Genomic DNA, 23,722 nt, shown 5'->3' with positions numbered 1-23,722 from the left:
CAAACTGTCCCAAAAGATAACACACACATAATGCACACACACATGCAAGCATGCATGCACATATTTATGCAGCACAGCAGGAGGCTTGCTCTTCTGACATGGCTTGATTGGTCACTTTTTCCCTCTCTCTCTTCCTGCTGAAATAGTTTGAACAAAAGGGGGGAGGGTTCTGCAGTTGGGGGAGGGGATGTATATGCTGCTCTGTTGTCACTAGGAGAGGGAGGGAGCTGAAGGGCGATCTAGGGAGTGGAGGAGAGAAAGATATGGTCCCACAAGAGAGTCCAATCCTCACACACTTCACACACACACACACACTCTCTCACACTGTTTTGCCGAAGAGTGGATTACTTTTTTAAATCAAGCCGATGCGTGATCAGGTGTGTAAAATGTGTAAAATATTTTACACGTGTTCCACTGTATATGTTGTTGCTTGGAGTGTGTCCTGTGTAGGTCAACCCAAGGATCGTCCTAACACTCATCATGTTTGATACATTCTTTGCATGTCCTCTCTTGCAATTGCTTTCAGGAAGGTTTTCTCCGTCTGTTTGTTTTTGCATGCGTTGCTATGCTTGTGAGCTTCAGGGGATTAGGAACTTGTCCGTGTATATTAGAACATTTGGCATTCCAAATCACTTGAGCACACGAAGATCTGCAAAAATGTTTTTATCGTCACTCTCCTTGCATCAATAGAAATTGACGAGACGGTATCTCTGGGTGTCTGACGCCTCTGCCTGTGTGCGTTCCTCAGGTGGCCGCCTGTCCCAGCTGCCTCAAGGTGTGACATGAACCATGGAGGAGCGCAGAGGTCCACTTGCTAACTCGCCTCGCAGCCTTCTCACTCCCCGGAGCCCGGTGGGGTCCTGCAGCATGCAGCTGGCGTCTCACTAGCACCAAGTGGACCCGGTCCTGTCCTTTTTTTCGTGGGGCCGGGGCTGCAGAATGCTCAGTCCTGTCACTCCTTACAGTAAGTCTGCATGAATGCACCATAAGGTCATCCTGTAGCAGCAGAGGTAGGCTGGTGTGTCTAAGGTAAATCCTGAACAGCAGTGATTCTCAACTGGTTTGGCTGTGGTACCCACCATCACCTGCTCAGTGACAGGCAGCAACACAAATTGTGGAATTTTTTCAACTCAAACATCTCAAATAAGCGTAGCACGCTAATAGCACAGACAAACTGGACATTGGGTAATGACATAACCTTTTTTTGCCAGTGCAAAGCCCCACCAGAATCAGTGTTGGCGAGTGGACAGACATACTAATGGCTTTTACAGCTGAGTCTCCAGGCTTTGCATTGAGGAATTTCACAGAACGTGTTCAGCCTCTATGTGAATATAGTGCAAGTTTGTTTAGACAATAGCGTCTGTGCTCTCATGTCTTCCCAACTTGCCAAACAACTTGGGCTGTTGTTAAAGCTATATAGCGCATTTCACATTATTTCAGCTCAAAAACTACAGTACATAAATATGGCTATATTGCCAGAAAATAGAAAAATGGGCATATACTGTGCTTAATCACTATAAAGTGTGAAAGTGATAAGTGGGATAAGTGGGTACCTGCGTAACTCATGTAGCTTGAAAAAGTACTGCAATTAGGGTTTGGAGCTAAACCAGTTGAAAACCACTGCTATACTGCCTCACGTTCCCAAAGTAACACTCCCAATTACGAGTGTGCCTGAACACCTCATGGCGACAGAACGGAACTTAAAGCAGAAAGGAGACTCATTGCTCTGTGTGCATCATATGAACAAATAAGTGAGTTTGATTATTTTCTGCATTTAGAGTATTTAATCTTGAAGATTTAATTTATAGTGGTGTTCCATTGATCTTGCTTGATGTTACAAGGAAAAACAATGCCATAACAATATAAGGAAAATAGCCCTAGACCGAAGGTTAAGAATACTTAAATGATATATAACATGTACTTTATCATATGGATCTGAAACTTAAACAATGACTAAGTCAACTGCAGCAAGACTGGAAGCTTTTGAGGTGTGTTGTGTTTGTAAAATAGTAAAGAAAGAAAGAAAAGCCAACAAAGAAATACAAACAATGGCAAATCAACAAATGCTATGAGAAATGAAAATTAGCAGCTAAAAAACGGTGGTACTGGCAAACCATGACTTTCAACCTACAATGATAAAATAGAACAAAATGATGATGATGGTGTCTCGGTCCCCACATGGCACAGCAGTGAAAACCTTTCACTGTGAGTGCAGATTTTGTACTTTTTTGTACTGCTTTATTGTCATTGTAAACATTCCCATTCAGTTTGGAGTTGCCATTGTGAGGGAACAAAAAAGTGATGCAATTCAAGCCATTCATATGGGATGGTGCCAACACTGTAGGCATCGCACACATAGGTGTGTGGTGCCCGAAAAATGTTTGTCTCTGAGGTGGGGCTTGCAGCATTTTAGCCAAAAATAAATCATTGATCGGTGTGCAAAATCCTGGTCTAGGAGAAACTGGTGTCCCAGTAAGACCAGTTCTCCAGGTGCATAAACACATCATTGTGCAGCACTCATATATTTGCGATGATCAGGCTGATGAATATGCTGCCACTGAATGAGTGAGTTATTGATTAAGGCTAGCTTTAACAGGATTAGGCCACTAACCTGATTGGAATAATGCAACAGGGATTTATTTCTGCCTTTTTGAAGCACAAAAGGAAGAAAAGAAACTGAGTGTACCTTCCGGGAGCAGGAGGGTCTTTTTTTAGGTGAGACACAAGCCATGCTAGCATGCATATGTCACATTCCTCCCTCCGAAAAAGACTCACAGCTTCTTGTTAGATTTCTGCTCATGTATTTTTAACACTGGTGCTATTTTAATTGCTTCTTGGTTGCAGACTGCAAATATTGCTCTCATTACGGGGCTGTGTTGACATCAAGAGTGCGATGTAAGCTTGTTTTAGTGGCCAGTTACCAGGGTGGAACGGTTGTGTGAATGTAGGCTGGATCGTTAGTAAGCTGGTGTCAACAGCCTCTCATTAGTCCTGCACAGGAGCACACATTAACGTGCCCTCCTCTACACACACACACACACACACACACATTAGGCATCTATTATAATTAAAGCAGCTTGTTAAGCAAATTAGAGCACATCTTCAGCCCTCATTGAGTGTCTTTTGGCAAGTAAAAAAGCAAAGTGAAGGGCAGATGGAGACGACGTGAGGAGGCACTGGTCAGCTGCAGCCTGATATATGAGTGGACACAATAAGCAAAAGGGGGCCGGGTTGGCCTCGGCCACATGTGTGTGTGTGTGTGTGTGTGTGTGAACTGAAGGGCTGGGGGAGGGGAAGATTGACCACACAGGCTCGGACACAGTCGTCTTTTACAATGAGCTAAAGTAGAAACCAGAAGGATCATGCAATAATGTCTTCATACTCCATTCAAAAGGAAGACATGAGTGAGGCTTTGTGTCTGATTGTTATGACAGGATACAGTTGATTGTGTGCTATGCAGGCCTGCCGCAAGGAAAGGCAGAGGAGCCTTTTTCCTTTCCCAGCTTCATGTTGGACTCTGCTTGCTGCTTACATAATAATGCAGTCCCCTTGACTCTGTTCGCCAGAGGAGATAAGGCTGTGAGGAATGAAAGTGAATGCTTTATCGGCCCTACGTTGTGTTATATGGGAACCGGAATCAACTCTTCACAATTGAGCTAGTAATGCACAAACAGCTGATGCGCAAGTACAGTCTGTGTGGAAGTGGACAGTTCATGTTGAGGATATGTGCTGTGTAAATAGAGCGCAGGTTAGATTCCTGGCATTCCAGCACGCTGACTCATCTGAAAGATGACCAGGACTGTGTGTCTACACTACAGTACACAAAGACACACTTCAGCTTGTGCAGTTGTGTGTTTGTGTTCCTGCTGGACATGTTTATTGGAAGTGGAGTGCAAGAACTCCAGGCATGGTGTGTGTTTTTGCCTTCCACAGCCACTTCTGATGTTTCACAACCCCCAAAATCCCATTCCTAGTCAGTCCCTTCCCCCACCTCTACTTTCATCTAATTAGCCCTTAATGACTCCAAGTGACCATGCAGTGGACCACGGGTCCTGCGAGCTTCTGTAAACATTCAGAACTTGCATCATTTGTCTTCGTCTTCACTGAGAATGCCATACATATATATGTACTGCAATACCAGATTTACTGCCGTTGCAGCTGTTTGCATCAATCTACTGTATTTATTGGATGAATCGTTGTCTGGTTAATACAGGAAGTGTTGCTTGCATTATGCATTTTTTTGGTAATTATATGCAAGCAGTCAACAAAGGTGAAGTATCCGCCAGGTGAGATCCCTCTTTGATTGTGCAGCAGTAGTGCAATGCCTGTCCAGAAGCTCTAAAACCTCCATTATGCAGCCCAATAGAGACCAACACACTCCTCCTTAGCTTGGCAGCACCTTGTCTTGCTGGCAAAACACACATCCAAAGTGCTGCAGTGGCTATCTGTGGAACTGGCCTCATTGCAGAAGTAATGGTAATGGTAATGGTTTAATTTCATTTGAGCATGCATCAGATTACAATTGAGTGCATCACATAATCAGTTCACAGTTCCACATGTCCAAAAGGAGTAGGAAGAAGCAAAGCTTATCAAATCCTACCCTTCCATCTGGTACTTTTACAATCAGTAACTGTTACATTTGTTCACTTCCTGCTTTCCTAATACAATTTAAGTTTTTTTATGATTATTTGTTTTTATTTTTATTTTTTTTATTTGTATTTTTATTTTTTTTTGTCACATACCGAAGCATGAGATGATATGACCATACAATGACATAATGGGTGCCATAGTAACTGTCAATATAGTGATATATATAGCACATCATGACTGGTTCAAGACTCTTTCATCCTTGTATTTAGCAAACATCAACTGCTTGGATTGTTTCTTGACTTGGCTCATCGTTGTGCTTTGTTTGAGGTCCATACTCAACCCATTCCATAGTTTGATTCCACATACTGAAATGCTATGGCTTTTTAACCTTGTCCAAGTGTTTCACATTTAGTTCTTCCCTGAGATCACATTTCTCCTCTCTTGTAGAGAAGTATTGGATGGAATTTTTAGGTAATTGGTTATTTTTAGCCTTATGCATTATTTTAGCTGTTTGAAGATTAACTATATCAGCAACTTGAAGTATTTGTGATTTTAGAAATAAGGAGTTAGTATGTTCTCTGCAGGCGGCATTCTGAATTATCCTTACTGACCTTTTTTGGTCAGTAAAGAGTGAAGATTGCTTTTATAGTTATTACCCCATATTTCCACAAAATGAGATAAGTGTGATAGTATGAAAAAAATGTGAAAAAAAATTAGTCACATATGCCAATTACGCAACTTTCACAGAAGACGTCATATTAACAAAAATATTGCATTACTATGATTCACTATTTATTATGCTAATAAATATTTTCATATTATAACAGATTCTTTTTTGCCTCAACTGTAGACAGTAATGTTGTTTAGTGTCAATTTGTGGGACAATAAACATTTCAAAACTCACCTGCATGGTTTTGTGACTCGTTCATATTTTTTCATTGTAATTAATGGTAAATGTCATCTTGTCTCAGTTTCATGGGTCCAATCTTGTGTGTAGTTACATCTCGCGAGTTGGGTTGTGATACTCCTACTTTTGATTGTTCCTCCAACTCTCCCTTGTTGCATTTACTCTGTAAACTTCCTCTGCTTCTCCTCCTGCCTCAGCGTGTTCTGTAGTCTTGCCATCCCCTCCTGTGACAGTCTCAACTACAATAATATGACGTGCGGACCAAAACTGACACAAATTGACTTTCCAAGACTGAACGCAGTCCGAGCTGCTATGCTCAATGAAAATGGACTTAATTGCTGGTCCGCTCTTTGAGACTGCTTTTTGTGTACATACGTGCTCATACTGCAGACATGTACCATGCATGTATATATGATAATTTGCAAAAATCAGAAAAAGCTTTTTATGTTGCCATTGGGAGTTTGAACATTGAGGGGATAAAATAATGTAATTCATTTAGAGAGATGTGTGATGAGCCCAAAACTGGCAGTAGACTGTATGATGCTCACACTGATTAAGGGAAGCTGTCCCAGTACCAAGCCGGCTTAGTTCTCATCTTTGTCTCCTGCTAAGCCAAGCGTAGCCAAGAATGGAGGGCTCTCGACAAGTTCCCAGCCAACACCAGTTGCTAGATTAGGGCCAGGGCTCCCTCACTCATCCCTCCTAATTCCTGAGCCAGCCCTCCACCAACTCCCTCCACAACTCGCGCATACACAACTAATACCCTTGCTCTAACACAAATGTATGATGCTACAGCAATGAATGAGTAAATGAGATATATGGCCAATATCCCTAAAAAATGTCTATTTTGACACTCATTCATCAAACCACGCTCCTCCCTCACTCATGGTGCAACAAACACAAAACACATGCAAAATGTAGCTGTGCCACATTGACTGTGTGGGTATCAAAATAAATAGAGAAGTGTGGAAGTGTGACCCGTAGTGACCAGAATATGACATATCAGGTGACTAATAGTCAACCATGAAACATCATTTGTTAATGCATTGTTTTTTGAAAAACTGCAATTGAGTGAGGGAGTTTTAACCCTAATATGGCAACTGTATGCGGGGGGTATTAATTTGAGTTTCATTCCATTTTGTTTTTTTAAGGGCGGTCCCTGTAACTTTACAGTATACCCCCGCGACCCTAATGAGCATTAAGCGGCACTTTGCGCCGGTTCTGCTGGGGGTGCTGTGCTCTCCCGGGCGTTAGTGTACTGGCTCTTGTGGGGCTGGTCTTGATTTTATTACAGTGATTGTGATAACTATAGTTATTACAATCATGTGCATTACAGTTATTGTCATTCTGTTCACTATGGTTAATATTGTCATTACTACAATTACCTCTAATATGTACAACTGTTTCATTTTGGTATTATCGATGTGGTTTTTATTATTTTGTCCATTAAGGTCTTTATGGACATTTTCCGATTTGATGTTGTGTTTGTCTCTGTCCCCCCTCTGTTTTCTTTTCTCTTCTTTTCTATCCCCTTCTGCTCCAGTCTGGCCACACAAATTAGCATGGCAACAAACAATCAATTCAAGTCAAATAAAAGTTTTGCCTGGCAGAGAACCATGCTCCATAGATTTCCCTGGCAGAGCACAAAGGGAAGGCCACAGGCAGACCTTGGGGGAGGGCAGAGAGTTTATATATAAGGAAGTCCGCAACTCTGTGATGTCACAAAGGGGCAGTTTTACCATGCCCTTTTACACCGAGCATTTTGAACAATGCCAAACTTCTTCCAGGGCTGACTTTCAAATGTGCAAACCTCATTGTCTGAATCTTTGGCATAATTTAACACGGGGATACTACATTCTAACTGCATTTTTAGGTCAGAAAAGTGGGAAGAGCATGATAGGTCCCCTTCAAAGATAATCAAACAAATTTAAATATTAGTCAATTACAATAAAACTAAACAAAAATGCAGCTTTTAAATTAAACTGTTGAAATTCCAAAACCTACATGTGAGAAAGTGTTCCACCTGTTCAAACATGACTTAACTGAGATTAATTGAAATCTATCAGTCTGGAAAAGGTTATAAAGCCATTTCTAAAGCTTTGGGACTCCACTACAATGAGAGCCATGAGGAAAAAAATGGAACAGTGGTTAACCTTCCCAGGAGTGGCTGGGCAACCAAAACGACCCATCCAAGAGCTCACAAAAGACCTCACAACAACATCTGAACTGCAGGAACTGCAGGCCTCACTTGTCACCCCACTATAACAAAAACAATGGGCAAAAACGTCCTACGTGACAGACCAAAACCAAGACCAAAACCACTGTTGAACAAAAAGAACTTTAAGGCTCTGCATTTCAGACAACATACCAACTGTAAAATGTGGTGGTGGTAGTGTGGTGGTCTGGGGCTGTTTTGCTACTTCAGGACCTGCAAGACTTGCTGTGATAAATGGAACCATGAACTCTGTTCTCTACCAAAGACTGTTGAAGGAGACTGTCCGGGCATCTGTTTGTGACCTCAAGCTGAAATGAACTTGGGTTCTGCAGGAGGACAATGATCCAAAATACACCAGCAAGTCCGCCTCTGAATGGCTGAAGAAAAACAAAATGGAAGACTTTGGAGTGGCCTAGTCAAAGTCCTGACCTGAATCTTATTGAGATGCTGTGGCATGACCTTGAAAACACGCTTCATGCTCAAAAACCCTCCAATGTGACTGAATGACAACAATTCTGCAAAGTTGAGTGGGCAAAAATTCTTCCACATCACTGTAAGCGATTCATTGCAAGTTTTCGCCAACGCTTGATTGCAGTTGCTGGGTGGCTCAACCAGTAAAATTAAAGATTAGATAAAGATAAGTATTATTAAAGAGCCTGATATATGCTCACTATATCATTGCTAAAACCCAAAAGCTACACAATAGTTTCATATGAATACAAAATTTGATGACAGTCATCTAGGGTTGAATTTCTACATTCTTGTATTTATCATATTTACTGTATGGCTCCATGCTTATCAAATAGGCTTCTACACAAGGATATTACCAATATTTCTCTCCAGTGGTGCCACTTCTCCACTTTGTTTAGCCTGAGTGTCAGACTGTGACACTCCAGCGAGATAAAGCCTGCTCTAATCCTTCATTAGTCTGCTTTCTCAATCTGCGCACCCTCCAGCTTGGTGATCCACTCAAAGTTTTTTTTACATTCCTCTGTCCAATTTTCAGGGGGGGGGGGGTTCCATGTCCCACTAGATTACTGCACTGGAATAGGCCTTCAATCGATGATGAGCCATCTGTTGAAGATAAGCACTAACTGTTGGCTGTTTAAAATACATGCAAAGTGCTTTATTGATGTCTGTATATAACATGCAAACAGGGAAGTCCCATGTCCCATGTTTACAATGACAGATTACTTACTGGATACTTTTGGACTATCCCTTCTCCATGTCTCAGGTATTACTCATAGTTGGTTCACTCGCTTTGGTTGGTGTGTTAAATAATGAATACATTAATTAATAATAATATATTGACCCATATGTTGTTTAATTTTTGGCACAGTAACACCATGTTGACTCAGTTAATGTAAGATGATGGAAATGTGTGCAAAAACTGAACATGAATATGACGGCTTTGAGCTGTATAGTAAAAAACTGCTGTCTTTTGTTTCTTTGTGTGAGTGTTTTTGTGACCGTGTAATATTTATTGTGCCCCCCGTGTGTGGGTCACTGCCATGATCGGGAATTCCCTCGAGTGTAGGGATTTCTCCCATCCTGTGCCGGCCTAGAGGGCTGCCATCCCTGGTTGGATGAGCGGGATTATTGGGCTGAAGGATCATTTAATTTAGGGATCAACATGTGGACCGTTTAGAGTCCCATCTGGTGGTCCTGGTGGACATGTGACGCGACCTGCAGTAATCTGCATGTAGACAGTGACAGTCTGTGTGTGTGTGTGGAGTGTGTGATAAAAGCCAAAAACAAACTTTGCACTCTGCAGTTTGATTATATGAAAAGCCGACTGTGACCTCAAATGCCTTCATAGAAATGAAGCTATATTTTATTGTTAAATTGTATCCATTATTTATTGAAAAATGAAAAGTCGGGTTTGTTCTGAATGCTTTATAAATGCCGGGCACTTAGTAGTTTGACAGCACCGAAATCCAAGGAAATAAGTTAAGCTCCATGAATTTTAGATCTACAAAAATTGGGAAAATCTTTCAGATTTAAAGCTATGGAACCATAAAATCGGTGTAGAGGCGATTTTAATTACTGATTTCCTACACGATGCCTTATTAAAGACATGGCCTCAAACAATAGTAAAGAATTCCTGCTTCAAATCTATATAAGACACCCATCATAATGGCTTCTTTCTTGGGTCGAGAGGTGGAAATTGGTTTTATATATTTTGTGTAAACTGCTGTCAAATAGCAATTGAAACTTTTTTCATTTAGTAGAGTGGGGCATATGGCATTCATTTCAACTTAGTTGAATTGGCCATGTCCGGTTTGCTGCTGTGTAAAACCTGTAGTGTTATTGTGAATTAAATGTGCTTTATCAAGGACACTGTCAGGTGTTGCTGTATGGAAGACACTTGTCCCAAGCCTGGGATCAAGACAGATTAAAATACTCGACAATGCATGGAATGTCAGCCAGGCTGGGCCAAACGGGCTGAGGAGGCCATTGCAGACACTCTCTTCTTTTGTAAGCGTTTATAACACACATGAAAACAGCTTTTGCGGAGTACTGTCACTGACAAAGTACTCTAATTTACCCTTGCTACACACTAACCCCACCCTCATTCGCGCTCCCTGTCCAGCACACCCCTGAGGTTTGAGCCGAATTAGATCACACGCTCAGTGGGGGCAGCTTTGTTGACTAAGAGACTCGCTGAGAAACAACAATAGACCCAATGTGAGAGAGAAAAAGGAAGAGGACAGAGCTCCGGCTGATGGAGGCTTATCGCCGTGGAGACCAGGCTGGGGGCTATGTTAGCGGCTTCTCATAAAGATTAGAACAGTTGCTCCCCTCCCCCGCCCTCCGCCTCAATGAAATGGTGTGGAAGAGCACAAGCTAAGTGCTGATACAATGCTCAGTTAGGGCAGGCTAAAAATGTTCCATTTTAATCTGGATAATTAGATGCTATTCAAACTAGTTACACACAACAGAGAACTGGTGTTAACAATGAACAATAACTCATAAAACTATGGCCATGGTTTAGCAAAGCCAAGGTCAAAATTGGACGTATTATTTTTTGGCATTTACATTTTTGACGTTCTCCAAATTGTTGTTTTTTTGTTTCCTGAAGGGTGTCATTGTGGTGAGCATGAAGGAGAAATATCTATGGAGGATATCTAAGGAGAAATGCAAAATATATGAACATGCGTTGGCCGCACTAATTACACATGTAGGTCAAGTATGCAGGATGTGCGCATAACACACATAATCCGTGTGTGACGTATGAATTTCTCTTCGAAATTAAAGTGTATGTATGTATGAAAACATTTACATTTTGCCCAAAACATGAAACATATGACCCAGAAAGACGTACAACGTGTGCAAGTTTGTCTTGCAACCTAAACAAATGTAAATGCCCGTTGAGTTAGTTTGACAAGAACCTCTGCGGTCAGTCTGTGGCTCAAACTTAACTTATCCTCCCCTTTCTCTATGTATCAGCTGTTGTAGCCACCAAGTAATGTTCATAAATTTCTATAAATAATACAAATATAAATAAATAAATCCATAAATGTAAATAAATAAATCCACAGTCATGATAGAAAACCGCACCTTTATCAGTGGCCTTTTAATGTTGTCAGCCGAAGGCACGCCTGTTGAATAACCATGCTGTCTAATCAATATCTTCATATGCCACAACTGTGAGGTAAGTGGATTACCTGGGCAGTGGAGAAGTGGTCACTAACCTAAAGCTTGTATAATCTGTGATAATAATAAGATGTGACCTGATTGTGCTGTCTCCAGCAGGTCTGTTGAAGATGCACTGGTCTCCGGAGCACACCGCCCCTCTATCTCAGTGGCCTGAGCAGCACCTAGATGTCACCTCCACCACATCACCCCCGTCTGTCCACAAACATGAACCCTATTCCGCCGCTCGCCGCAATTACGCCCACGCCGGTTACCCTTGGGCCAGTGACGACATATCAGCCCTGACAGCTTCTTCGCTTCTCAAGCGTTATGCAGAGAAATACACAGGCCTGGACCTGCCCTACGAGCGTCCTGCCACAGGGGCCTACACAGAGCCTGGCGCTTTCCTCAAAACAGAATCTGATCCCTGGGCTATCAGCCAGGGCATCGAGTGCTACCCCGGGCTTGAAGCACTAACTGGCACCAAGATGGGCTCCGGCATTCCCGCCACAGGAAGTGTGACTGTTGTGAGCAGTAACTCAGCCTCAGACACAGGCTACAGTGGCACCAGCCCTTGCAGTGCCCCATCATCACAGGACTATCCTCCTGCCTACAACAGCACATACCTCTCCTCAGGATATTGCCCTCAGCCTGGCACAGCACTTCCCCCTGCCCCTCTTCACACTTTGCAGGCAACACCCACTCTCGTGCATAGCTATAGCGCCAGCACTCCGGTCTACAACTACCCACCGGGCTGCTATCCCCAAAACAGCCTCTCTTCTGGATACAGCCACCCCAGTGCCTCCTATCTACCCTCTGGGATTAGTACCCCTACTCCACTGACCCCCAGGCCCACTATGATGGGGGGCAGTTACGGCTACCCATCTCACAGCCTGGGAGCAGGTGCCGAGGCTGGAACAACGCTGAAACGCAAGGCCTTTGCGATGGGGGAGGATGAACAAGAGGAAGCTGAGGTGGAGGGATCGCGCTATAGAAAGTACGGCAACGGCGTCAGCAAAGGCAGCAACTATGACGTCAGTGGCTCAGGTTCTGATCCGCAGGCCTACAAACCCGCAAAGTCCCTTGTGTCACCCTCTTATCGTGGCACAGGAGAATACAGCCCCCAGTCCGGCCTGCCCGTGGAGAGTGTGTCAGGGGAGCACAGCTTTTCTCAGCAGAGGATGTCTATGAAGATAGCGGCATCACACACACAAGCTGAGGACCCTACTGGAGGCCATTACGAGATTCCCTCACAGCTGAAAACCAAAAACACATAATTTTCAACTACAAGTGGGCACAAGAGCCAAGTTTATGATTATCCTTGTCTTTTTCCATGTTTTCCCAAAGATAGACGGTGCATTGGATCCTGTAAGGTGTATTCTGTTTATGTTGTCTATACATTTTCTGCATAGGCAGCATTTACGGTATCTTAGGATCTATTTATTTCCTTCCAGCAGTAGAAATGCTGTTTTGTTTTGTTTTTTAATGGCAGCGAGTGTAATGATATATGGCCCTAAACAGCAATGTTCTCTACCAGCCCACAGAGATCATTTCGTTACCAAAAAGTAAGGAAAGCAATAACTCAAAAGTTGAGGTGGTCATGCTGTTTCAACACAATCATGACCATTTGTCCTTTTTTGCGTTCCCTCTTATTTTTCTGCTAGCCTGCATCTTGTTTCCCACTCAATGCTACTGTTGTCCAGGCATGCGGCTGAAATTAACCTGGCCTTTAAGTTGTTTCAGTGCAAGATGTCATCGCTGCACTTTGAGTGTTTTTGGCATTGACAAAGTCAGTATACTTAATAGGGGTGTAACAGTACGCCATAATCATGGTTCGTGGGTACAGTGAAGGAACAAATGCAAAGCATAAAATTGCAAAGCTTGTATGTAGGGGAGGCATGGTTCAGGTGGTACAGTCGTCTCCCAACTTGATGGTTGCTGGTCCGATCCTCTGTCCTCCCGTGACGACGTTGAAGTATCCTTGGGCAAGATATGAACACCTAGTTGCTTCTAATGCTGTGTTATGAGTAGGTGAATGAGGTAACAGTGTCAAAGCACTGAATACCGTAAAGGTATACAAGCTACTGTATACAAGTATATAACAGCTTTAATGATTTTTTTTCAATGAAACATAAGGAACTGCAAAATGCTGAGAATTAATTATTGAATATTATAATTCTCAATTAAAATACAAACATTAAACAAGAAAACTCAGATATCATTATATAGTGGTATATACAGTGGTATGAAAAAGTTGGGCAGTCCTGATAATTTTCAAGATTTTCCTTGATAAATCATTGGTTGTTTGGACCAGCAATTTGAGTTGAACACAGTTGGCAAGAATCCGCTGATACTGACTGGTATCCATGCGACCTTCAACTTGAACAGGATTGCCAGTACCTACACTTGCCACACAGTCCCACAGCACGATGGAACCACCACCAAATGTTACTGTGGGAAGCAAGTGTTTGTTCAACTGTTTTGTTCTTACGGCCCCTTGTTATTTCCAAATAACTTTAGCTTCATCAGTCCACAGAGCCTTATTCCAAAATGAAGACTTGTCCAAATGTGCTTCAGCATACCTCAAACGCCTCAGTTTGTGGCATGTACACAAAAGGCTTGGTCCGCATGACTTTCCCAGACAGCATCCCTCTGTGCAAAGTGTGCTGAATAGTTAAATGATGCACAGTGACACCATCTGCAGCAAGATCAAGATTTCATATGATTGGCTTATGAAGGTCAAGGGTCAATGAGTTTACCAAACAAATTTTGTGGTCCAATAATTAGTGCTAAAGGTATTCAAATCAAGAAAACAGCAAGGGTGCCCAAATCTATGCACCTGTTTAAATAATTACTGCACACTTTCTGTAAATCCTACACTTCTCATCTATCACTTCTCATCTATCACTGTGTTCATCTTCTATATGATATATTAACTGAAATTGCTGGCCCCAACAACCAGTGATTTATAACGGAAAATCTTGAAAATAATCTGGGGTGCCCAAACTTTTACATACCACTGTGTGTGTATATATTAATATATATATATAATAAAATATAATAATATAATATATATAATAATAATAAAAAAATAACATAGCAGCGTTTCCCATAGGACGGCAATGCATTTGTGGCATTGTCAAATCACCGTTGGGTAATTTGAATAATTGCCCATGATGCATGCGCATGTAATTATTTATGCATGCCGTGGGAGACCAAAAGTGGGACAAAACAGAACAAATATTTTTAGAAACACAAATGAACTTTTTTCTGCTGCTTCTTTTGTTCCCTTTTTGTTCTCTTGTTTTCTTATGTCAAAAGCAAGAGCGAGAAGAAGAGCTAGAGGACTCAAAATATTAATTTAACACACTTATAAATATATATCTATATACACACACACATACATATACGTACATACATTTGCAAAACTGATCCCTCATCGTCTTATTCTTTGACAGATGGTGAAGTATAATAACTAGTTACAATGTTATCTACTCTTCAGTTTATTATAAAAGACAAAGGGATAATGAAAAATAATTAATTAAAAATAATTTATAATGAGCAGGTAGCGCTAATTTTATTTGTGATGACCCTAATGTATTAGTGCTGGGCCGCCACAAATAAATTCATGGGAAACACTGTATATAATTGTTTACAACAACCGAACGTTCCATACCGAAAAAGCCAATTTCATATATACGTACTGTTACACCCCCAATACTTTGGGGCATATTGTTTACATGCAGGTGCTGAAGAGCATTATTGTTTTTAAAAGCCTTTCTACAAGAATCCAGCTTATATTTTGACTATGAGCAACAATCATGCAACATACTGCTGAACTTAGCAGCAAACCGCTTGTGTTTCCATGCACACAAGACTTGCATTAACTTTTTTTTGCCTCTGGAAAGGAATATTTGTTGTCATGTTATTGTATACTCAGGAAGAATATTATTACCTCAGACTGATGATGAATACGAATGAATGTTATTACCGCTTGTAGGGAGCCCTTGGAGCCATACTGGAGCTGTCGAAAAGCAAAACACACTTTCAACTCTTCAGGGAATTGACATGGCCTTTGATAATACACGCACACATGTGTACACAAACACTCACATGCACACACGGGAAAGCGGCGATATTTTCACCAAGGCCTGAAATATTGAATGTAATTGAGATATTTTTTTTAAAGAAAGGACAATACATGCCATATGGATGACATTTTTAGCGATATTAACTATATTTTCTTCATGTATAGATGCCCTCATAGATTTTGGTGGAGAGATTAATGATGTTAATGTGTTTAGTGTGTGTAGTTAGCAGCATCACTCTATGATAAGCAAGTGACAAACTCAATGCTACAATACACTATGTTCTATATAGCTACGTTTATTAAAGGTCTTAATAAAGTCTTTGTGTTCTAAAACAGCAGCTTGTGGAACTGGAGTTGACCATATTGCTTCAGGACATTTTGGGAGTACATTTAAGAGCACATGCTGATTGGTTGAAGGATTTTGGCAAAAATATTTTCTTTTTAATTCAGTGTTCACGCTTGTGGTTTGATGCTGGAAAAAAGACTGCATTTCTCTTAGCATTCACACTGGCATTTTTGTCACATGAGCAAAGGCTGCTCAGTTTAAAAAACAAAAAATAATGTATTAAGTGATGTAACTCAAATATTCCAAACCAAAACGCAGTCTGCTGCATGATATTTGATTGATATTTTTATATTCTGCTAAATTTACCATCTTAGATTTCACCACTAAATAAAATAAGAGCCCCCCCCCCCAGAACTGAGCAGAACTGAGTGACTTTTCACGCATTTTCTTTTATGTATTTGTAATCCCTGCATGCGTTTTGCAACTGCAAAATGCACTGATGTATATTTGCAGTGATGAACTAAACAAAAGTCCAAAATGTTAATTAGTAAAAAAATAAATCATGCAAAATATACCAGAAAATAATAATTCAAATTACAGAATAAAATGAAAAAGAAAGAATTGTTTCTGGTGAATTTCTCTGGAGCAGGCGCATTCAAAATCTACCAAGGGTATTTGTGAAATATATATACACACACACAGACGGAGAAGACAGCAAACACTAAATAAATAAAATAAAAAGTTAATTATGCAAGAAAAACAGCAAATATTAAAATTACACAACAAATTAAAACAGAAGATTTATTTCTGTAGAATTTCTTTAGAGCAGAGGTGATATTCACATACATACTGTAAAGTATATATAAATACTGTATATACAGAAGGAGACAGCATAGAAGAGCAAAATGTATGATGTATTTTCTGTAATTTTTGCTGACATTTGAATACTGATCCACACATTGTGTTCACATTTGATCTGTGTCGAGTGAAACACCAGCCATCACTTGCAAGCAGAGGGTTGGGTCTCGGAATTGTACAGAGCAAATGCACTAGAGTGACAAGTGTGAACGCACCTTTAACGTGTGACACAATGATCACACACCAAACATGTATTGGAACTCCCTTGGGTGCAAAGTATTTAAACTTGCATTTAAGCTACAAGAATTGATGCTCTTCAATGTCCTCCACAAGCTGTTAGTTCTCATTCAGTGTCCAACCCAATATAAATTTCCGTGTTATCTTTTTTTTGGTTATTTCTTGTTGTTGTGCATCCTCCATAACCGTTTCTACCTCATTTTGAAGACATTGTACATGGAAGTATTTATTTCATGTCCTTTCATATGCCAGTTTATTAGGAGCAACAATGTTTCTCCATTTTAACACATTAAGAGTCTACCTCATAAAAAATAAAATGAAGATATTGTACCAAAAAAAGAGAGAGGAAAAAAATGACTGAATCTGATTTTTTTGGGAGGGGGGGGATCTATCAAGCCAAAAATGTTTGATGTTTGACTGTTGTCTTTCACTAAAATGTATGTTGACAACTTCATGTGGTGCTGGTGTTTTATTTCTTCCACTGCATCTCAAAATCAGAGTAAATGTAGAACTGGGAGAATCTCCTTCCACCAGCTCCCCCTGGAGAGATGACTTAAAAGTTGCATAAGCTGGGCTGGTGGAATTCCCTTAATCACTCATTCATAATCAATAGGATCAATGTCAATATTATGTTTTTGAACAAATATATTATAATCGTATGATGTTGCATTTCTATCAAAAAAAAATATGAGAAAAAATGTTATTATTTTCCAGGCATTGTTCGTGGAACATGGACTTGGTTCTATGTAAGATGTATTGATCATTTCAGACAATCCAATTGTGAGGAGTGAAATTGTGTTTGCAAGCTAACTTCCATGAATCCAATGCTTGTTTATGAAAATGGGACAATTTAACAGTTAACTTAGGACATTCAAAGTTACAAGTCAACAGGAACTTGTGGCCACCACATTTTTTAAACAAAAGGTTTGGTAAAACAAACCAAGGACCAAACCAAACCAATTTTTTTTCACACATGAGAATTGACTGTCGTTATTATATGCAAATGTATGTATGCAAATGTATGTATGTATCTCGGAAACCTGGCTGAACGAGGATGAAGGCACGGCCTTTGAGTTGGAAGGTTATGAGATGACCTGCATCAACAGGAACAACACGAGGGGAGGAGGAGTCGCCCTGTATGTGGACAAACAACTACATTACAAAGTGGTAAAGAATATGTCAGTTGCTATTGACAATATCCTAGATTGCATAACAATTAAAATCTGTAAAGAACAAAGCAAAAACGTGTACGTAAGTTGTTTATACAGAATGCCACACTCAAGGATAGAAATGTTTGAAGATTGGATCAAAACAACCTTTTCAGATAACAATCAAAAAACAATTTTCATATGTGGAGACTTCAATATTGATCTGCTGAATCCACACAAGAACAAGGTAATTGACGATTTTATAGATACAATGTACAGCTTAAGTTTGTTTCCCAAAATCACCAGACCAAGTAGGCCATTGTGCCACTCTAATCGACGATATATTCACTCATGACTTTGATAACAAAACCACTAGTGGCCTGCTAATCAAAGACATCAGTGATCATCTTCCAGTGTTCATAATTTATAAATATTGTTACAACAATAGACCAATGGAGGCTACAAAAACTGTCCAAAGACTACGTTCAGAGGACAGAGTCAATGCTTTCAAGAAGGATCTAGAAGAACAAAAATGGGAGTGTGTGTACATTGCCAAAGACATGGATGAAGCATACGAACACTTTCTACATACTCATATGAAGCTGTATGAAAAACAACCAGCCATGGATGTTAAAAAGACTTAATAATGCTTGCAAGAAGAAGAACACACTACACAGGAAATTCATCGTTCAACAGACTAAAGAATCAGACAGAACATATAAGACTTGTAAAAATAAGTTAACTACAACCCTAAGAGCGTGTAAGAAGGAATATTAAAGCCAACTATTAGACAAGCACAAAAACAATATTCAAGCAACCTGGAGCATTCTAAATAGTATTATCAGGAAAAGTAACAAGAAGATAGACGACCCTAATTATTTCACAGTGGGAAACATCTATAATGATGATATGGATGAGACAACTAGAAGAAGGGATTCCGAAAAATAGGACAAGCGAGGAAAGGAATGAAACAATAGAAAGGAATCCTAATTCTATGTTTCTGACAGATGTAACAAAAAAGGAAATCATCGACATTGTCAAAAATTGTAAAGCAAAAACATCAACTGATTGTAATGGAATCGAAATGGACACTATAAAAACGGTAGTCACTGAGATCGTAGAATCGCTGATATTTATCTTTTCAGACCGGAAGATTTCCCCAAGAAATGAAAACAGCTAAGGTTGTTCCAATTATTTAAAATGGCGACAAACACCATTTACAAACTATCGGCCAGTCTCCTTACTACCACAATTCTCCAAAATTATGGAGAAGCTATTCAACAATAGTCTGGATACATTTATTAATGCCAACGAATTACTATCAGAAAGTCAGTATGAATACAGAGCTAACATTTCTACTTCCATGCCACAAAATTACGGAGGAAATCACTAACGCTATAGATCATAGGAAGTGTGCAGACGCAGTATTCATGGATCTGACAAAAGCCTTTGATACAATCAATCATGACATCCTAATATGTCATGCCTGTCATTGCCTACCCCGCCAACCTTGGAGACCCCGCCTCCTGCCTGATTGTGTTCAGGTGTCCCTCATCACCTGATTTCCGGCCTACTATTTATTGCCTCAGATTCCTCCTGTCTGCTGCAAGTTCGTTGTACTCTCATTTCTCGTTCTAGCATTCCTTGTTATCGCCTCGCCTGGTTTTCGACCCTTGCCTGCCCTTCGACCTCTCCTTCTGCCTGCCGCTCTTGGATACCTTTGCCTTATTGGACTGACTTCCTGTGTACCGACCCTCACCCTCGTGTAGAACCTTACCACGTGTAGTGCCTGCCAATTCTGCCTTTGGGTCCTTCTTCCCACGTCCCGCCTTGACATAATAACTAAATTAGAAAGGTACGGAATAAGAGGATTAGTTCTGAACTGGGTCAAAAGCTACTTAGCTGACAGGAAGCAATACATAAAGCTAGGAGAATACACATCTGCAAGTTCATATATTACATGCAGAGTTCCCCAGGGGTCAATACTGGGACCAAAACTGTTCAACTTGTAGATCAATGATATCTCCAAAGTCACGAAAGACTTAAAGTTGGTATTATTTGCAGATGATACCATTCCTTTTTGTTCCGGAGGGAGTACAGACGAAATCATTAGAAAGGTCAGAGAAGAAATGGTCACACTAAAAAGATGGTTTGATGATAATAGATTGTCCTTGAACCTAAGTAAAACTAAAATCATGTTGTTTGGTAACAACAGAAAGGACATGCATCAGCAAATACAAATAGACGATGTAGACATTGAAAGGGTGAAGGAAAATACATTTTGGGGGTCACAATAGATGAAAATATAAGCTGGAAACCTCATATTACAAATATACAACATAAGGTGGCCAGAAATATTTCAATATTGAACAATGCAAAATTTGTTCTCAATCAGAAATCACTCCACACTCTTTATTGTTCTCTGGTTCCATTGTGTGGAAATATGGGCTAATAACTATAAAAGCAATCTTCACTTGCTAAATGTACTGCAAAAAAGGGTAGTAAGGATAATTCATAATGCCGCCTACAGAGAACATACTAACTCCTTATTTCTAAAATCACAAATACTTCAAGTTGCTGATATAGTTCATCTTCAAACAGCTAAAATAATGCATAAGGCTAAAAATAACCAATTACCTAAAAATGTCATCCAATACTTCTCTACAAGAGAGGAGAAATATGATCTCAGGGAAGAACTAAATTTGAAACACTTATATGCTAGGACTACGTTAAAAAGCATTTCAGTATGTGGAATCAAACTATGGAATGGATTGAGTAAGACCCTCAAACAATGCACAACGATGAGCCAATTCAAGAAACAATACAAGCAGTTGATGTTTGCTAAATACAAGGATGAAGAGTCTTGAACCAGTCATGATGTGCTATACATATCACTATATTTACAGTTACTACGGTACAGATTATGTTATTGTATGGTCATATCACCACATACTTTTGTACGTGACAAAATTTAATTAAAAAAAGCGAAATTAGGTAACAGTAAATTAGTAACAGTTACTGATTGTAAATGTACCAGATGGAGGAGTAGGATTTAATAAGCTTTGCTTCTTCCTACTCCTTTTGGACATGTGGAACTGTGAACTGATTATGAGATGCACTCAATTGTAATATGATGCATGTTCAAATGAAATAAAACCATTACCATTACCTTGTTTAAGTTTAAATCTTTGGGAGGAACCTTCAAATGAAGCGACGCTGCTATTAATACCTTTATATATAGTTTGGAACATTTCTTTAAAGCCACCTCCAAAGCTCAACTAAGTGACCTAGGGCTGTTTAAAGGGACTCATGTTCTACAGAGTCAAATCCCTGAACTAATCTAAGAAAATAATGAGTGCTCCATCATCAATGAAATGTGTATGATCATATCCATCATATTTCATATCCAGCACTAGTCGGACATTGTCAGATATGTGACAGCCTTTCATGAAACCTGATGTAACTGTGTAACTGAGATCAACATTTTGTCGTAATAAGACTCCAATTTTCAATATAAGTAGTATCCTTATTTGGTTTAGGCAAAAGAGTAATGATGCCCTGTTTCATTGTTTCTGATCATTGGCCTCTAAGCTTCATTAAAGACACACAAAAGCAAATCCTTGATCTCATTCAAAAAGTTTTGAAGAATTCAAAAGGTAAACCATGAGGCCAGGGGCCTCATTTATAAAATTGCTCATGCACAAAACTGGGCTGGAAAATTGCCTACCTAACTTCCTACGCAAAGGTTGTGATTCATAAAACTAAACTTTGCATGAGAATGTGCGCACCGGTGCGCCAACCACAAAGTTGGCGTACACACCTTTTGGAGACCTGGCAAAAAGGCAACACACATTTGAAGTGTTGAAGTGAAATCATATGGTTGAAATAAATACGCAATGGAAGCCAATAAAGATGTATCCATCATTGCATGAAAACATCCCGATAAAAAATAATTAATAATAATTAGAGCTGTCAAAAATACAGCGTTAAAGGCGTTAACTAATTTATTTCATTAATTACATTAAAGTTTAACGTAATTAAGCCACCACTCTCTGTTATGATGACATAGAGCAGCACAGTGTAGCTCCCCACAGAGTCATACAGACTAGGTGGCCTCTTTCTAACTTTATTCTGAGCTGAACACATCATCAGCGGTGCAATTCAAGCACCATTTATGTATCCCAACTCTAAAACAACCACTACTCTAGTCCGTTCGTCATCGCAACACTTCCTCAGAAGACAGATTGCCAGATGCAAAGGACAATATATTTTAAAATACTTTAAACATTTGTACAAAAGACTGGTTTAGTAGTGTTCATTCTCTTTTGCTGCTTTAAGTGAACATGATTAAACGCAGGTCTCATTTCCGACATTAGGCACCTGAATGCACCAGGGCAGCCACGCATGTTTCAGAGTCGTAACATTTCCTGTTCAACTAACCTGCTGCAGACAGAGAGCAGCTGCACAGGACAGTCAAAGCAGTACTGAAGATCATCGGCTGCCCTATCCCCTCCCTGGCAGACCTCGACAACGCCCGGTGCATCAGCAGAGCTCTCAGGATCATCCAGGACTCTTCTCACCCTGCCGCACAATTGTTTCAGCGACTACCTTCTGGGAGGCGATACAGATGGATCAGGGCACGGACAAACAGACTAAAAACAGTTTCTTTCCTCGAGCCATCATCTCCCTCAACAAGATGTAACCAAGGCAACCAAATCGTAAACCCCTCGTTATTTATTATTTATTCTTCTAATTCTTCGATTTATTCTTTATTTATTCTTCTAATTTCTATATTTTGTACTGTCATACTGTCTTGCACTGAAAATGGAGCTGCTGCAATTTCATTCTACTATATGTAAAATGAGAATAAAGGGCATTCTGATTCTGAACCTTGTGCGCTTATAACATGAGTAACCTGGTTATTTCTCATTCCTTCAATGCTAAATGCTGTTTGCACCATGATATTGGAGTGTGTTGTGATTCAGCTGCTGAGCTGGTATCTAACAGCTAAGTTTGTCATTGCCACTGTGTTTCCTCCCACATTCCAAAAACATGCTAGGTTAATTGGCCACTCCAAATTGTCCATAGGTATGAATGTGAGTGTGAATGGTTGTTTGTCTATATGTGCCCTGTGATTGGCTGGCCACCAGTCCAGGGTGGACCCCGCCTCTCGCCCGAAGACAGGTGGGACAGGTTCCAGCACCCCCCGCGACCCGGTAGAAAATGAATGAATGAATGAACATCTAGTTAAAAGCAAATTGTCTCTTTGAGAAGTGTGTATTAAATTGGTAGCCTTTTGCATTCACCAGGACCCAAGAAGTAACGGTTCAAAAAGGTCGGTGACTCTGATCTAAAACAGAAATGCAAATAAAAACAATAAGTGGATATTCTTGTCACTCACTTTGAAACCATTAATGCTCAGAACATTTTACTGCTTTTAATAATGCTGGGAAATCCCATAAAATTCACTCATATCATGAGAATTCATCTTAAATGAAGTAGTGATTTTGAATGCAACTACTCATTGTTATAGTTTGTAGATCTATCCATTTTTCTACATTTACTTACTACTAAGGTACTTATAAAATTGCACTTCTGGTTGGATGCTAACTGCATTTTGTTGCCCTGTACCAGTGACATGAGCAATAACAATAAAGTTGAATCTAATCTAATCTAATCTAATCTAATCATTGCTCATAATAAAACAGTTCAAGTCTGATTCAAATAATCTGCTACTAAAGGTACCATCCATCCA

General features: G+C 40.1%; 1 protein-coding gene across 3 annotated transcripts; it reads left to right on the top strand.

Annotated features, from left to right (window-relative positions):
* Positions 1 to 232: 232 nt before the first annotated feature.
* On the top strand, positions 233 to 17,273 carry LOC131106389 (fidgetin-like protein 2). Of its 3 annotated transcripts, none has more exons than XM_058055383.1 (3): positions 233 to 377; positions 749 to 964; positions 11,469 to 17,273. In XM_058055383.1, exons 2-3 carry the CDS (start codon positions 940 to 942, stop codon positions 12,623 to 12,625), a joined length of 1,182 nt encoding a protein of 393 aa, XP_057911366.1. In that variant the 5' UTR covers positions 233 to 377; positions 749 to 939; the 3' UTR covers positions 12,626 to 17,273. The 3 variants fall into 3 exon arrangements, with proteins under 3 accessions (XP_057911366.1, XP_057911365.1, XP_057911367.1); XM_058055382.1 differs by having other exon boundaries at positions 11,466 to 17,273; XM_058055384.1 differs by lacking the exons at positions 233 to 377; positions 749 to 964 and adding an exon at positions 8,259 to 8,265 and having other exon boundaries at positions 11,466 to 17,273.
* The last annotated feature ends 6,449 nt before the right edge of the window (positions 17,274 to 23,722 follow it).

This window comes from Doryrhamphus excisus, chromosome 18 (genome assembly GCF_030265055.1).
Source record: "Doryrhamphus excisus isolate RoL2022-K1 chromosome 18, RoL_Dexc_1.0, whole genome shotgun sequence".
In the NCBI taxonomy this organism is placed as follows: domain Eukaryota; kingdom Metazoa; phylum Chordata; class Actinopteri; order Syngnathiformes; family Syngnathidae; genus Doryrhamphus; species Doryrhamphus excisus.
The sequence above is the reverse complement of the archived record's forward strand: the minus strand, read 5'-3'. Positions and strand labels throughout refer to the sequence as shown.

Excerpts from the sequence above, each read along its gene's own strand:
- LOC131106389 (XM_058055382.1), top strand. The coding sequence starts at position 940 with ATGCTCAGTCCTGTCACTCCTTACA. Across the intron at positions 965-11,465 it reads CAGTCCTGTCACTCCTTACA|CAGGTCTGTTGAAGATGCAC; the intron begins GTAAGTCTGCAT and ends TGCTGTCTCCAG.